Source organism: Vanacampus margaritifer, chromosome 19 (genome assembly GCF_051991255.1).
Source record: "Vanacampus margaritifer isolate UIUO_Vmar chromosome 19, RoL_Vmar_1.0, whole genome shotgun sequence".
Lineage (NCBI taxonomy): Eukaryota > Metazoa > Chordata > Actinopteri > Syngnathiformes > Syngnathidae > Vanacampus > Vanacampus margaritifer.
Genome location: NC_135450.1, coordinates 17,055,593 through 17,070,397, shown reverse-complemented (window position 1 = coordinate 17,070,397; position 14,805 = coordinate 17,055,593). Strand labels below are relative to the sequence as shown.

Genomic DNA, 14,805 nt, shown 5'->3' with positions numbered 1-14,805 from the left:
GTGCTCAAATTTGACCCACTTTGACACATGACAGCAATAAAAAAAAAAAAAGTCCTTCTTTCACCCTGGCGATGGATTTTTCCTAAAGTGACCTAAAATATGCTAATTAAAATATTTTAAAATGTCATGTTTTTGCATTTTGTGGCAGGTCCAGGTAATTTCAAGAAAAAATATTGTAACTGTAGTATTGTAGTGAGTGTACTTTGATAGGAAAGTAGAGATTATGTTCACAGGGAATTTGAAACAGTGCTGAGAACTGTCTATATGTTTGTATTTTATTGTTGAAGGGTCCGAGAGGGGTCTCCAAATGGTTTCAGCGTAAAACGGCACAAGAATGATCATACATACTCTCCATCCATCCATTTTCCTAACCGCTTATCCTCACGAGGGTCGCAGGCATGCAGGAGCCTATCCCAGCCATCAATGGGGCGGTAGGTGGGGTGCGCTACTAAACCTAGATTTACCTGAAAAATCGAATTAGTTACACAATATTTGTATTTAATTACATCCCACCACTGTCAATTAAGCAATACGTGTTTGTAACATTGTGCATTTAAACCCCAAACTGTTCCCCCAAACCTAATGAAAAGTGTGCTAGCTTATTACTAACATATAATATGAAACGCTATAGACAGGTTAACGGAGCTAATCTTAGATGTTACTTAATTATAAACTTTGAAATAACTGCTACTTAAGCACAAAATGGCGAGACAAACACCATTAGCTTAATGCTAACATATAATGTGAAGCGCCATTGGTGTGCTAACAGAATTTAGCATAGCTGTTCCGCCATCATAAATGTTCAAATTACTGCTTTAGAGCTGCAACACATACAAATATAGAGCATCCAGACAGATATTACTGAGTTGGACACTGATAGAAAATGTTTAAAGCGCACATGGATAGTGAAAGAATAAATACATGATTTATTTTTTTTTAATTGTATGATATATCAATGATTACTTGTTTTGTTGGTCAAAATAAACTGTTATTTCCGCGTTTTAGAAGTTCCTCAAAAGGCAGGAACCAAACGGAAAGAATTTATTTGACGGTGCCGATCATGTATGATGTGTTTTTTCGAAAACACAGCCTGCTAGGCAGCATTTCTCTCCCCCCTCTCCGCTCTCCATGAGCTGTTAAGGGGTGTGCTCTCCAATCGAGGCGGGCGGAGTCTCCAAGCAACTCAGGCAAAACAAGCGTCCCGCGCCGCCTCTCCGCCAAATGCACCACAAGCCGCTGTAAAGCGAGGAGCGGACCTAACGCGAGTGCTTTGGGGAAAAAAATCGAGGCCACTTGTCAAGATACCACCCATTAGAACGGAAAACGCTTTTACTGGCGGTGAGTTTCTTCACCTTGTTGGCGTGAATGTGGAAGAGTGACGCCGGCGGAAGGAAGAGGAAGGCGGCCAGGCTGCTGGGCATGCCCGGGCAAGAGTCGGGGGGGGTCCGGGTTGAACTCGCCCGGAGCTTTGGGCGACTGAGCCGTTAAAGGGTTGAACTTTTGAAATAACCGTGTTGCTGCGGTGTTATTGAAAATAAAGGACTTATATTGGATTTAGTTTGGCCAGGTTACGGTGACCAAACGCCCCCTCTCTCGGGCAGCGCCCCCGCCCCACCTTCTATAAAGTCGTTTGTTTTTCTCATTCAAAGTTGTGAAGTACGCTCATTCCAAGCTTTTTGTCTAGTTTAAAGGCACGTAAGGACACTTTGACCTGTTTTAATTCAACATATTTGTCTTATTTTCGTCCGTTTAACTGTTAAAGAGACGTAACGAGAAAAGTATTAAACTGGTGAAATGAGACAAAATGGCGAGTCATGCTAAAAGTCGTTTACCTGCCCTTAATTACTACAACGTGCTTTCTTATTTTTAACGCATGTGTAAATCATGATTGGTATTTGTTAATTAAAGCGTATTAGAGCAGTAAATGTGTTATTAATGTTATTGTTAAGCGTCTTTTTTTGTGGGGGTGTTGACGCGCCGACCAACCCCGGCATGAGGCTGCCTGCCGCGGCTTAAGACCCCGCAAGCTGCCGCCGGACCTCCGGTGCCCACTTATGAACCGTTTCAACTTGGCAAACTAAGTGTATTCATGAAACGGTTGAGTTTTTTTTTTTTTTTTTTTCATCACAAGCGTAGTTAGGTCCGCTGCGCGCAATTCCGATTTGAATCAGTAGTTATTTGATCAGTGTTGTTGTCTGTTGTGATGTGCAGTGGGGCTTGAACCTTGCATGGAAAAGAGCCCAGTGCACAGATGGAGCAGCAGAGGGAGACAGTTGATGCTTCAGCTTTGTGGTGGCTGGCAGGCCTGCCCCCCTGCCCCTGGGGGCCACGCATGCCAAGCTTGTGAATTCTGATGATGCTCATTATGTGTCTGACACCATGGAGCAACCCACCAGATTGCGTTCAGCATCGGGTTCGTGCATGCAAAACTTTCTGGAGGCTCTCTTGGCGCGATTGGTATCATCAGTTTCACAAATTTGTCCTGCAATATCATTTGAACACTCATAATCAGTCATTGTTTTGGTGATGTTGATTCTTCTTAGACTTGGTGAGGTTTTTGGGGATAATTACCGGTCGGACTCACTTCAACACAATACCAGTTGACTGTCTCCAGTTTCAGCAGCCTCAGTGTTTATCAGTCAGCCCAACCCTGTTTGTCTGCACTTGCACAACAAAAGGAGACAGAAGATGAGAAAAGAAAATACAAACAAATTGAGACAGAGGAAGAGATTGTGGGTAGACAGTTGCACGTTGCCAGTGAGGAAAGGGTGCTCAAACATTTATGGAATGAGAGCCATCATCTCCTTATGAAACGGCTGCGGCGGCGGTGTGAGTCACCCGGCGCAACTTTGGCTTCACCCGCACCCGTTGCCGTTTTGTACACCTGCCGCCAGCCAGCCAGCCAGCGAGTGAGCAGCCTATGTGAGATTGCGAGGTGGAGCGAGTCAAGGGGAACGGAGCTTGTTGTTGTTGTTATCTTGCAGCTGTGGTGTGCATGAGGAAACTAATCCACTGCGTGCTCAAGTGCGCCATCTTCCAAATACAGCACAGCAGACCGAGATGCTGGTGCAAGGATCTGGAAAAATTGAAATTGCAATAATCCATATCAGGATGAGACTATCACGTCATAAACAAATTGTCAACGCTGCTGGGGCTGTAGTGTTGAGAACTGAAAACTGAAAGAATAACACCCTTATGAACTTTGCTAGTTGCTAGAAAGTTTTAAGTAACATTTTCTACGAGTAAAAAGGGCGTGTTTACTCTGTTGTGCTATATTGAGAATGCAAGCTGCATCCCCTATAGACTGCATTTGAACTTTCATTTATTTCCAGGTAAGGCAACTGAGAACAAATTCTCTTTGCAATGCCGACCTGGCCGCACATAGCAAAGTAAAACAAAGCAATTTCATAGGCAAGAAACTATACATTTGATATATTTACATTACATTATAGCACATAGTAAGCTAATGCAGCGATCATAAAAAAAATATTGGGATGGATGAGGTGAGTTTTATTCTTTGCTTCAGGGTATTCTAGTCATTTGTAGCAGAAAATTGAAAAACTCAACCAAAGGCAGCGCAGACTTTGGGAATGAAGAGTTTAATAGAAGTGCTAGAATGGAGAGTGCGGGTTGTGGTATGCATGGTGAGCAGAGAGCTAAGATAGGGTGGGGTCCTTCCGAGGAGTGTCAACATGTTGATATTGTTCTTAGTAGCCTGGACAGAGAATCATAACATGGCTGACTGTGTGCGCTATCTGCACGAGGGAGCTCGTCAACCTGGAGGCGTATTTTTGGTTTCCGAGTTGCACAGCCTCGGAATTGTACGGTTCCGCTGTGAAGGGAGCAAAAAGGCACCTGTGTGGATGCTTTGGCTGGCGCTGAAATCAGCACTTGGCGCGAACAGCTTGACGAAATGTGCCCGCTTGTGCTGCGTTTCTGGCCACCCACCACATCCGCCCACGCAGGGTCTTTCCATACATTCCGCCGGCACACGGATGGCGGCCTCGTGAAAGGGATGAGCAACATATGAATCCACGCTAAGCCGCACGCTTTCTTGTTTGTCTTTTAGCATTAGCTCACATAAGCATAAGCTTCTTACCAGGCATTACGGTGACTAATGATTTATTACCATTTATTGTTGACACACTGAGATCATTTTCCATCTGCCAGAGGGCAAAGTTTCCGCTGATAACACACGCCACCGTTTTCATTTCCTTTTTCTGTTTCCCCTCAAAACAAATCACACTTGTAGCGCAGGTTTGAAAGCATGTGTCACACTTGGTTGACGTTCCCGCGTCGCTGTGGCCGTGTCCGCAGGGACCTTTCCGCTGTGGTGTCCGATGGACGATGAGGAGGAGGACACGTCGCGGCCCATCTCGCAGCTTTGGAGAACGCCCTTCAGGGATCTCAAATACGAAGAGCGGACCACGCAGATCGACGCTCGCCGGACCCCCGCGGTCGCGCCCACGCTTGCGCTTGCGCCGCGCGTCCACGACGACAACAGCATCGCCGCACTGGCGTGCACCTTGCAAATGCAGCATCGCGTACCCTTTCACGGTAAGTTGTTGAGTTAAAGCATTAGGGAGCAAAAAATTTATCATGTGTTTTCGTCAACTAAGCGGCCAAATAACCGGTTTATATCGAAATCGGCTTCGGCCTCAAAAAATTGGTTGAGTTGTAGTAGATACTCTAGTATTTGTACACCGGATGTATCCCGTTGATGGGCGTGGCCTAATAACCACCGTCAGCAACTGGAGTCAGGTTAGCCTGCGTACAAACAACTGATAAATTGTGGCCTACAACAGCTCCTTGCGAGTGTATTCATTTTGTATTTGTTTGACTTTTTTCTCAAGTTCAATAAAATGGCTGAAAGTCACTCAACATGCCAGGGCATTACAGGACCTTTCTTTGCCCAATTTTTGTTTTCATTTCACCAAGTGATGGCGCGCGTGAAGCTCGCTTACGTCACCAGGCAAAAAAAAAAAAAAAAAGCGAAACAAAAACCAGCAAGTGATGGCTCATAACTTGAAAATGTCCGAAGTTGCGGCACTGGTAAGTCGCGGTACTTCTATAGAAGGTCATTGAGTGCAGGCGATAAATGAATCAGTGCTCGCTGGCCTCGAGAACCCATGTTGCAAACATCTCCCCCTTGTGCAAAAAAGAATACTTTTGGAACTTTCCTGGAAAATGTTTGCAATTGAACCTAATTATATCATCTTAATCTGATTACAAGTAACTTAGTTGAGCACTGAAGGGAAACCCTGGTTTAAGTCACGACATATTTTCTCATAGAAAATAATGTTGACAATCTGTTCAATAGTCAAGTCATCTGTCATTAAAGTTAAAAGGGTTTTGTTTACGTTTTATTTCCACACGTGACGGTTAAGAATGTAAACAAAAAAAAAAAACATTCTTAATTAAACTTTTTTTGCACAGTTAATAAACGTTGCATGAGCGTGACCCTGGATCTTATTTTTCATAATTTGTTCTGGGAAACCTTTTAAGGGTTCCACTCTGTTTACAAAATGAATCAACGGAGTAAAAAAAAAGCCAAATTGTGACAAATCTTTAGTGGGGGGGGCGGAAAGCTCCTGGTCCTGATGTCCTGCCTCTGAATAACATGTGCTCATATCCCTTAATAGCTTTTGCGTCATGTGATGAAAGCGCGCTTGGCGTGGATGCATGCACTGTATACACAAACGTGCACTTAACCACACAAATAAATCTCCCCGTTGAACTTCTGTATTGTTTTACGACATCCTAATCAAATCAGTGTGACATCAGCCAAAGTGAATCGAGTGGCCTCGTGCGGCAGCGGCGTGTTTTGTTTGTTGACTCAGCGTCACGGTGCGAGTGCCATTGTTTCAGGTTGTCTGGCCGTCGTTAGCCCCGTCGCTCGCCGTAATCGAAACCAGTAATGGATGTCATACCCTTGGCTGCGTCCCAATTTCACGCGCGCACGCACGCACGCAAGGCGAACTAGTGAGACAATTCAGCACATGACATGAAAAAAACAAAAAGTCAAAATTCCCATGGAGAAAAAGCTTGCTGGAGGCGACGGGTGAACTCGGTGACATTGCCTGCATGAAGAAAAAAAGTTCACTGGGGCGATAATGAGATGTTTTTCCGTCGAACTCGCGTTCTTGAAAGTGTGAGTCTTCTGCTGTCCTTAACTGAGGTCGATTGTTTTACATCCACTGGAGGATTTGGTGAAATCTGTTCATACAGTGATACACTATAAACATTTGGGTCAAAAAATAATCCAAATTAGGTCAAAAGGGGACCAACCCAACTTTTTGGGTTATTCATTTGGGTCAAATGAATAACCCATATAATTGGGTTGCTTTGTGGGTTATTATTTTTTGGGACCCAACTTTTTGGGTTAAATAAAAAGTTGGGTCAGTTCACATTTGACCCAATTCAATTGGGTTATTCATTTAGCCCACAAAACAACCCAAATAATTAGGTTTCTTTGTAGGTTATTAATTTAATTTAACCCAACTTTTGGGAATAAATAACTCTTGAAAAGTTGGGTCAGTCCATTCTTGACCCAATTTGGGTTATTTTTTTAAACTTTTTTTTAGAATCTACTTGGACTCCCAAGTTGAATTTGAATTGATGTAACTCCTAGGCAACGCCGCGTTGCGCTCGCACTTCCCCGCGCAGTTCGAGCCCCTGGAGGACCGGGGAGCGCGGCGAGCCGCGGAGGCAGAGGAAGACAGGCGGCGGCGGGAGGAAGATGACAGGATGGCGGAGAGACCCGGCCAGCAGCAGGCGGCGGTGAGCGTGGAGACGCAAATCGGGCAGAAACTCCGGGAGATCGGAGACAAGTTCCAGCAGGATCACATCGAAGTGGTAAGCAAGTAGACGGACACTCATTAGATACGTCACAAACTATAAATAGGACTTCATTTATCAATATACAACTAAGAAATGTGCCTTGTGCGCGTCCAGAAAGCAAAAACCCCGCCACAGTTTGGCTTTAGCCGCAAGTGCTTCTACTCAACCGCTCGTTTACCTGCCGGTTGAGTCCAAGCACCTGCGACTAAATACAAACTGCGACAAGGTTTTTGTGTGGTAACTAAACATGCCTAAATTCCAACAGTAAAAAAACTAGCGGTGTCCTACAAGTCTCCATTCTAGGTCCACTCAGCATGTGGCGTTCCACAAGTGTCGATTCTAGGTCCACTCACTATGCGTGTCAATATGACGATATTAGAAAAACACATGTACTGTAATTGCAGTCTAATTAACTCATTCACTTGCAGCCATTTTCACTGAAACAATTCCCTTTGCTCCCGGCTGACTAATTTTGCAAGGCTCACAAAATATTGTGTTCTATTGCTGTAAAGACATAAGCCAAAAGAAAGATAAGAATCTCTTTCAGCAGGAAAAAAGTATATTTCTATCTGTTTCCGTTTCGCAGCAATTAGCATTAGAATATAGCTAAATTTGATCATTATTCAAAAATCTCTTTTGCTCTGCTGCCACCTGCTGGCCGTTTGTGGCTGCATCAAAGCCTTCTGTATGCTCTAGCATAGGAAAAAAAAACGTACAAATACATCTTTGGGACACTTAAAACCTTTAAAATAGAACCTATGTATAAGTTTTTGGGTGCAAATGAGTTAATGGCCAATGTTGTTTGTCCGTAGCGTGTCACGAGGGCATTCCTTTCTTACAAAGGCACGCTGTGCTACGGTGACATTGCCACAAACCAGGCTGCGCATACACTTCTATTGTATCTCTGTTTACACTAATGATGGGGCGGAGATGTTTGAGTATGTACGTCGGCCCCAGATAAGTTGGTCACATGATCACAAAGTTAGTTAATGGGTAACTGGAAGAGGGCTAACGTTTCTTATCTGCTGCTTTTGTGTGCGCCTTGTTGACAACAAGGCGCGGCTACGCCGAAGAGACAAAGAGGAGGGAGGAATTGTTACAAGAAAGATGGAGACAAAGATTGAGAAAGCAAAGCATGATCGTCTCCCTGTTTGTGTTTATGCGCTCGTCTAAAAATAACCTGCCGCTCATAGGCACAGTCAGCAAGATGCCGACGACTGGGCCACAATCGCTCACTTGTCCTTCCTCTCAAGTGCGCGCAAGCCACAGCGACGCAGATAAGAGCGCGCATTGTCTCGCCTCGGCAGCAGCGGGCCCAATCCTGCGCCATCGCTAATAGACGCTTCCATGCCCAGAAGAACACGTGCGCTTTCCTTCTTTCGGCGGCCGCTGCGTAGCTTTGTTTTTTGTACGTGATTTCGTTTGGGAACGAGCTTTGTTCATCTATCTATGCCAGCGACATATAGTGACAGGCACAACTATGTACGCTAATGATAATATACGACATAGAAAACAAAATAAGAAACGTGCAACAAATACCCAACTTTGGACACCCCTGATCTAGCCAGTGACGAGATTTTGCTGTTTAAATAAGCTCAGCGGAGTAGAATTAGGGCAATTAAGGACAATTAGTTTTCCCTTCAGCAGCACCGCTTCAACTCAGTTGCGGGCGCCACTTCTGCATCAAATAGCCCGTGGCGGCGGCCCGGCTGCTTGATGTGATACTGTAGGTCGCTTACGCAACGCGGTGCAACATTTTGAGCAACGCTATCAGACGGCAGGCGGCAAACGGAGCCTCTTTCGGGGTTGACTGCGACCCGCCGGAGCTTTGCTTTGATTATTTGCTCGCAGACTTCAAAAAGGGAGCTGAGCCTGCAGAGAATAACGGAAGAAAACTGTAATTAGCACAAAAGCAAAAATGTTTGTACTGTACTACATTAATTGTTTGAATACACAAATAAATACATCATAACCGCAGTCTCCATGATTAGTTCCAGAAAGTCTGACAAAAACAAAATCATACAAAATCAAAAGTTCCCAAAGTCAATAATGTCAATTTCCAGACACACAAAAATATTAAACTACAATTCCATCATGTTTCTCACCTTCTTTATCAAATGGTTGACATTCAAAAACTTTTTTTTTTTTTCGTATTGTATAAAAAGTGTAGAACAGACAACCTTTATTTACAACTCAAAGCAATAACAAGCCTCCCGGTCTGCTCTGCAGCACTCGGACAAGTTGGAGTCGCATCGGTCAGTGTAACATCCTGTCAAGAGCCTTCAAAGTAAAATCCTTAGTTGGGCCCATGCTGGCTTACTTGCCAGTCACACTCAAACGTTTGGGCGCGCTTGAGTGCAACTGTTAATGTGGCCCAGGACGTGGGCTCAAACTGTGCTTTTACTTTGAAAATCGACTTTTGACAGGATGTCTTATACAGAACTTGCATTGAGCCTTTTTATACTCAGGAAATAATTGAGTTGAACACGCATCTATTCTGTTGTTTTCTGTATGAATCCGAATCATCCATCCATCCATCCATCTGTTCTCTGAAACGCTTGTCCTCATGTCCCACAATAAAGTAGCAACAGTAACATTTAGCCGCTAGGCTAACTGGCCTGTCGATAATCAACAGTGAACATTTTAACCTTCGTCAAGGCGGAATTTTGAATTGGACGTGGTGAGATTGTACAGATTGTCGTGTCACAAATGTGATGCGTTCAGGAACCAGAGCGACTGGTTCCAGCGCACGTAGGAGAACGCCAACATCACATCATCACCCTTTGTTTTTCCACTCGGCAAGCTTTTTGAGCCAAATGTTTTTCTTTGTGCGTCTGCTCGCAGTTCCTGAGGCAGCAGAGACAAAACCTGCCCGTCTGGATGCGCCTCACCATGGCCGTCTTTGGCCTCCTCTTCCCCAGGCCAGCCGCCGTCCCTCGTCTGAGGGGGGAGCACAGATGAAGGGCCCCCGGGCCCGGGCTGGTGCGCCGGCACCCCCCCAAGGGGTCCCCACAATGTCACGGGACCGGACTTTTTAGAGAAGGCACTGTAAGATGGAACACGGGTTTCTGATTTTTGATTTTTTCTTTGGATGAAGAAGAGTTACAGAAGAAAAAACAAACTCTGGTCACCGCTGGACGGAGGCTGATGGCATTTTTTTTCCCCCCTCATATTTCCCCCCCTTTTTCTTGTTGAAGAAGAAGCCATTGAGTTTGAAGAGATATTTTGGAAATATGACTTGTAAGATGACCTATTTTGTACAGCTCCTTTTCTTTTTGTTCTCGGAAGTGAACTCTCATCATCGGTCCCGGGATTGCCTTACGATTCTCTCCCGCCACCATCGAGGAAGAAGACAACGTGTGGACGGAAAAACCCGCCGCCACGCTTGTTGCTTTTTTTTTTTCTTGATTCCTCACGTAGGAGCCCTCGATTCCCCTTTTTGACTGTTTGGCTCTTTTGACGGCGTTTTCATATGCGACCGTCACTGCTGTCGTCCACCAGCGTCTCCACCGGCCGCCTGCTTGAGTCTCCGCCCATGTTACATCGTCAAGGCGGCGGACATTTTGCCAGCGGCCGAGCGCGCAGTCAGGGAAACACGAAAACAATCAAGACCACCGGGAAGTTTCCGCTTCCCAAACTTCTCGGGACAATCTTTTGGAGCGAGAGGATGAGCAATATTCCGAAAACAAGCCGACATGGCTTGAAGCGGGGTACGCACATGCCGATGAGCGATTTTCAAAATGGGCGAGACATGACGAGAAACTAGTAACTGTTATTTATTAGCGGTAGTACCGCGGCTGAGCTTTGAGAGGCGCCATGGTGCCAAAGGGCATCCGAACTGCTGAAAAATGCAAAAGAAAGAAGAAAGTGTTAGCATGTCTGCTAAGTTGATTACGGTTCCAAACTTTGATTCTCGCTGAGGCCGATTTGCCGAGACAGATTTAACATTTATGATCGTCAGCAACGATTGTTTTCCTCACCGATTAGGGAGGGGAAACAAAATCACTTTCAACACACACCACAGTATAATCGCTCAGGATAATCTTTTACAAACATCTGACAATCAGGCAACGGTGACTGGGATCGCAAAATGTTGAAATGAGCTTGTGTGTACCCCGCTTCACCCGATGATCTTTTGACCACTGTTTGGGTTTGTGTTACGCAGATGATTTACACTCGCTTTCTTGTACCAACTTTTGAGCAATTCGTACCACCGCTGGCATAGCAAGGACAGCTTTTGTACAGTTTGTGAGCCGATGTGACGACTACGGATGGGCATGACAACCCGTTGACGATTCCAGTGCGCTACCTCGCAACTCGCCAAGTTGGCCAAAAGCCACCACTCCGTTTTTCTACGACTTCAGCTCTTCAAAATGTCTCACTAATTTACCTAAAAAAAAAAAAAAACATGAAATTTATCATTTGGAGTTATTTTATGGTTTGAATATGTTTTTGTCCAAATTTATATTATTGATAATTTTTGGGAGAAGAGAGCATTTTTGTGTAATATTAGTTTCTGAAAGAGGCGTTTAATGTCTTACTGTCGTACGCCGTGATTGGTCAACTGCTGGTCACATGGTTGGGAAGAAGTGGGAGCTCCCCCTGTTGGCTGTAAAAATATTTGCAAAATAAGGAAAACAAGGTGCCTCCGGATACAAGCTTACTCTGTCCCGTAACCACATTTGTATCTCAAATAGTGTTCGGCTGCCGTCTAAGTGGTCGTCAATTTTTGCTTGTATCTCAAGTCCCAAATTTGGCTTGTATCTGTAAAAAATGAAGGCACGACTTATTTTTTAGATTGCTTCATGAACGGAAATTTTGAAAGCAATCAAGCAGTCTGAATTCAATGATAATATTGGCGAAGTACCTTTTTTTTTTTTTTTTTTTTTTAATATTCACTTAAGAAAATGTGGTGATCAGTGCCCATCCCTAATCGACGTAACAAATTGGATGTATTCTTTGGCTCTCGTGTTGAACAGGAACGTTTAAAGACACTGATGATTTTTTTGTTGGTTGTTTTTCATTTTCCAAGGGAGAACTCGACAGCCGGTTTGCCTTTTTCTGATATTTTTTTTCTTTTTTGTTGGATAAAGCGAAACCTGCGCGTTTCGTTGTCCGATATTCGCGTCGTTCGTTTCCTGCAAATACCGAACGCTGAGCCAATTTGGACTTTACGCTCGCTTTCCTATTAGCCTAGCTTAGCACGGTGTCGGGTTACTCGCGCGACCTCCCCGAAATTCATTTTTGTTAATTTATTTCCTAATTTATTTTTGGTGTATATTTGCTCGCTACAGCCGCTAGCTGGGTGTGTTGTACAGTCGTACTTGTCATTGATGTGCATTGAGACGTGCGCTGGAGGCGGGGCCTGCGTGGCTCGGTGGCGCTCAAGCGGGGTGGGGCAACCTATCCCATCCTTTCCATCCGGGGGCCATTTTGACTTTTTGAAATTCCTCACAGGGTTATGCCAAATTATCACAGGGAAAATTTCTTTCTACCAACATTTCCACTTGATTCTCATATCACAATTTGAATTCTACGTTTAGTTTATATTTTGAAAAAAAAAATCGTGTTTCATTCTTATAGAATGCAAACGTTTTTCTCAGGCAATATTAGGAGATATATTTTTGACCTCATAAAATTTCGATAGATTTTGTTTTTGTTGTAATTTTACAACTTAACCGCAACTTTATTCTTGTAACATTACCGCTTTATTTTGTATTCTCCATTTTTATTGGCATAAAATGTGTTTCTTTTTGTTTAATGCTTTGTTTATTTTGTAAAAAATTAAGATTTCTAAAAAAATAACAGACGGCTTGACTACATTTTCCACTTGACTCAATCCTTCCAAAACTTTTTTTTAACTGTAATTATACAACTTTATGTACCACAATTTTATTTTCGTGAAATATCCCAAAAATGCTAGTACACGTTTTCATAAAGGATTTTTTTTTCTAGCTGTAATATGACTAATTTCATAAAATTTTACGTTCTTCCCCATTATACTAGTTAAAGATAAAATTGTAAGATAACCTTTTGTTGTTTTTTTTATATGAAATTACAACTTTGACCTCGTTGCAAAAAAAAAAAAATCTTTCAGTTGTACTTGTTTCTTGTAAATTAAGGGATTTTTTTTAAACATGGCAATATCGCTTTAACTTCATTTTGGTAATTCTTACTTTCATTTATTTACGTAAGCGGATTTGAAGGCCGTTTCATGAATTACAATATTTTTTTCCAGCCCAATTCTGAAACTTTTCATTGATTTATTTGCAATAACGTGTGTCAAAAATGAGAATCAACGAGGAAATGTTATGAGATTGAAGCCATACGGCGCTTCCGACAGACTTGAAGTCAAACGTTTGCTTTTGGCTCCCCCGCGCGTGGCCGGATGTCCGTCCCGTCCCCCTCCCCCCCCAACTCAAGCCATGTGCCTGGCGCACGTTCTGCCGAGTCGCGGCAACTCGACAGACAATCAAAATGTACGAAAACGTGCCTTGTGCGGAACACAACTAACTGCTAGCGCCGCCGCCGCCGTCGTTTTGGGATCGGCGGGCGGGCGCGCTCTCGCCCACGAGGCACGGGCGACTTTTTTTCGCCAGACTTTTTGACTGTTTGCTCTCAACATGCACTGTACAAACAAACAAAGGAATTTTGTTGTTGTTTCTTTTCTACTTCCGTGCTGAACTTGTTTTTGTAAGACGCTGGACGAGGAGGGGGAGGAGTCACCGCCGGTGCCCAGTATTAACGATATGGTTAAGTTGAGCCTTCAGTGTCTTCTTTCTCTTCATTTGACTTTGGGAGAACGAGCGCATCGAAACTGCTGTCAAGTGCTGTGATTTGTTGTTGTTTTGTTCATTTTATACAAGTTGGATACAAATTTGACACCATTTGTATTTTTCAATTTTTCTAACGTCAAAAGAGCAAAAACAAACCACTCGGATGCTCTTTTTTTTTTTTTTTTTTTCTACGATGGATTTTTTTCAATGTTGTGGCTTTTTTTTTTTTTTTATATCTGAAAACATTTTTGGAGAAGTCTACTTACTGTGTCACTCTCAGTTCAAGGGCTTTTTTTCAATCGATGTAAATGGAGTAAAAAAACAAAAAAACAATGCATGTCGGACATTCCTGATTATAAGGAGGAAGAAAACAATCTGTATCTTAAAAGGCTTTTTTGAATGTAATTGAATGGAGAAGGAAAGAACGAACATGTGATCTCTGTCCGTGCATCAACTGAACAGTGGAGCCTCTTTTCTTTTCGTTTTTCTTTTCTTTTTTCCTGCGGCTTGTTTTTCCGTGTTTCATTTTGTTCTTTCCTCGGCGTTCCAAAGTGGTCTGAAGGATTTCACAGTCAGTGTGAGGCGTTTTGCGAGACCCAGTCCAGATGTAGCAGTTTGTTGTTCCCTCGGAGCGCCGGTTGGCGCGTCGGGCGCCATTTTGTTTTCTCGTGCAATACGCTGTACATAAGAGCTTGGCTCTGCGCAATCTTACAATCTCTTCATTTCTTCTCTTGTTCAATGGGTACTTTTTGCTGTTTTCTTTCATTTTTTTCATTAAAACTTTATTGACAACTGAAAGTTGAGACTCCATTTTTTTCCTTCTACATTTCTTTAAATATGACTTTAAAAAATACATTCCCATAATGTTAATAATACTTTTTATTTCCAAAATAGTGTGACTTACCTTCTATTCCACAAAATACTGCAGCTGGTACTGCTGCTGGCATTGCCTCAATAGAGTGCCTCGTTGTCTGTCATGAGTGTGTGCACATCACAGAGAAAGACGGAATAGGGAGGGGGGAACGTGCGTGTGTATGTGTATATATATAAAGTCCATCATGACAGACAGCCAGCATGTGGACAGGGGCTTCATGCTGGAGTGGCCACTTTAGAGTGCCTCGTCGTCCTGGTGGGGAAAAGTCGCGCAGTGATGCATTCCAGCCACCAGAGACTTAAAGCGAATCTATTT

At 43.5% G+C, this 14,805-nt stretch overlaps 1 protein-coding gene across 1 annotated transcript; it reads left to right on the top strand.

The window, feature by feature from the left end:
- The first annotated feature begins 1,232 nt into the window (after positions 1–1,232).
- bmf2 (BCL2 modifying factor 2) lies at positions 1,233–14,414 on the top strand. The gene is made up of 4 exons (XM_077553542.1): positions 1,233–1,338; positions 4,318–4,557; positions 6,632–6,855; positions 9,685–14,414. Exons 2-4 carry the CDS (start codon positions 4,341–4,343, stop codon positions 9,799–9,801), a joined length of 558 nt encoding a protein of 185 aa, XP_077409668.1. The 5' UTR covers positions 1,233–1,338; positions 4,318–4,340; the 3' UTR covers positions 9,802–14,414.
- Positions 14,415–14,805: the final 391 nt, after the last annotated feature.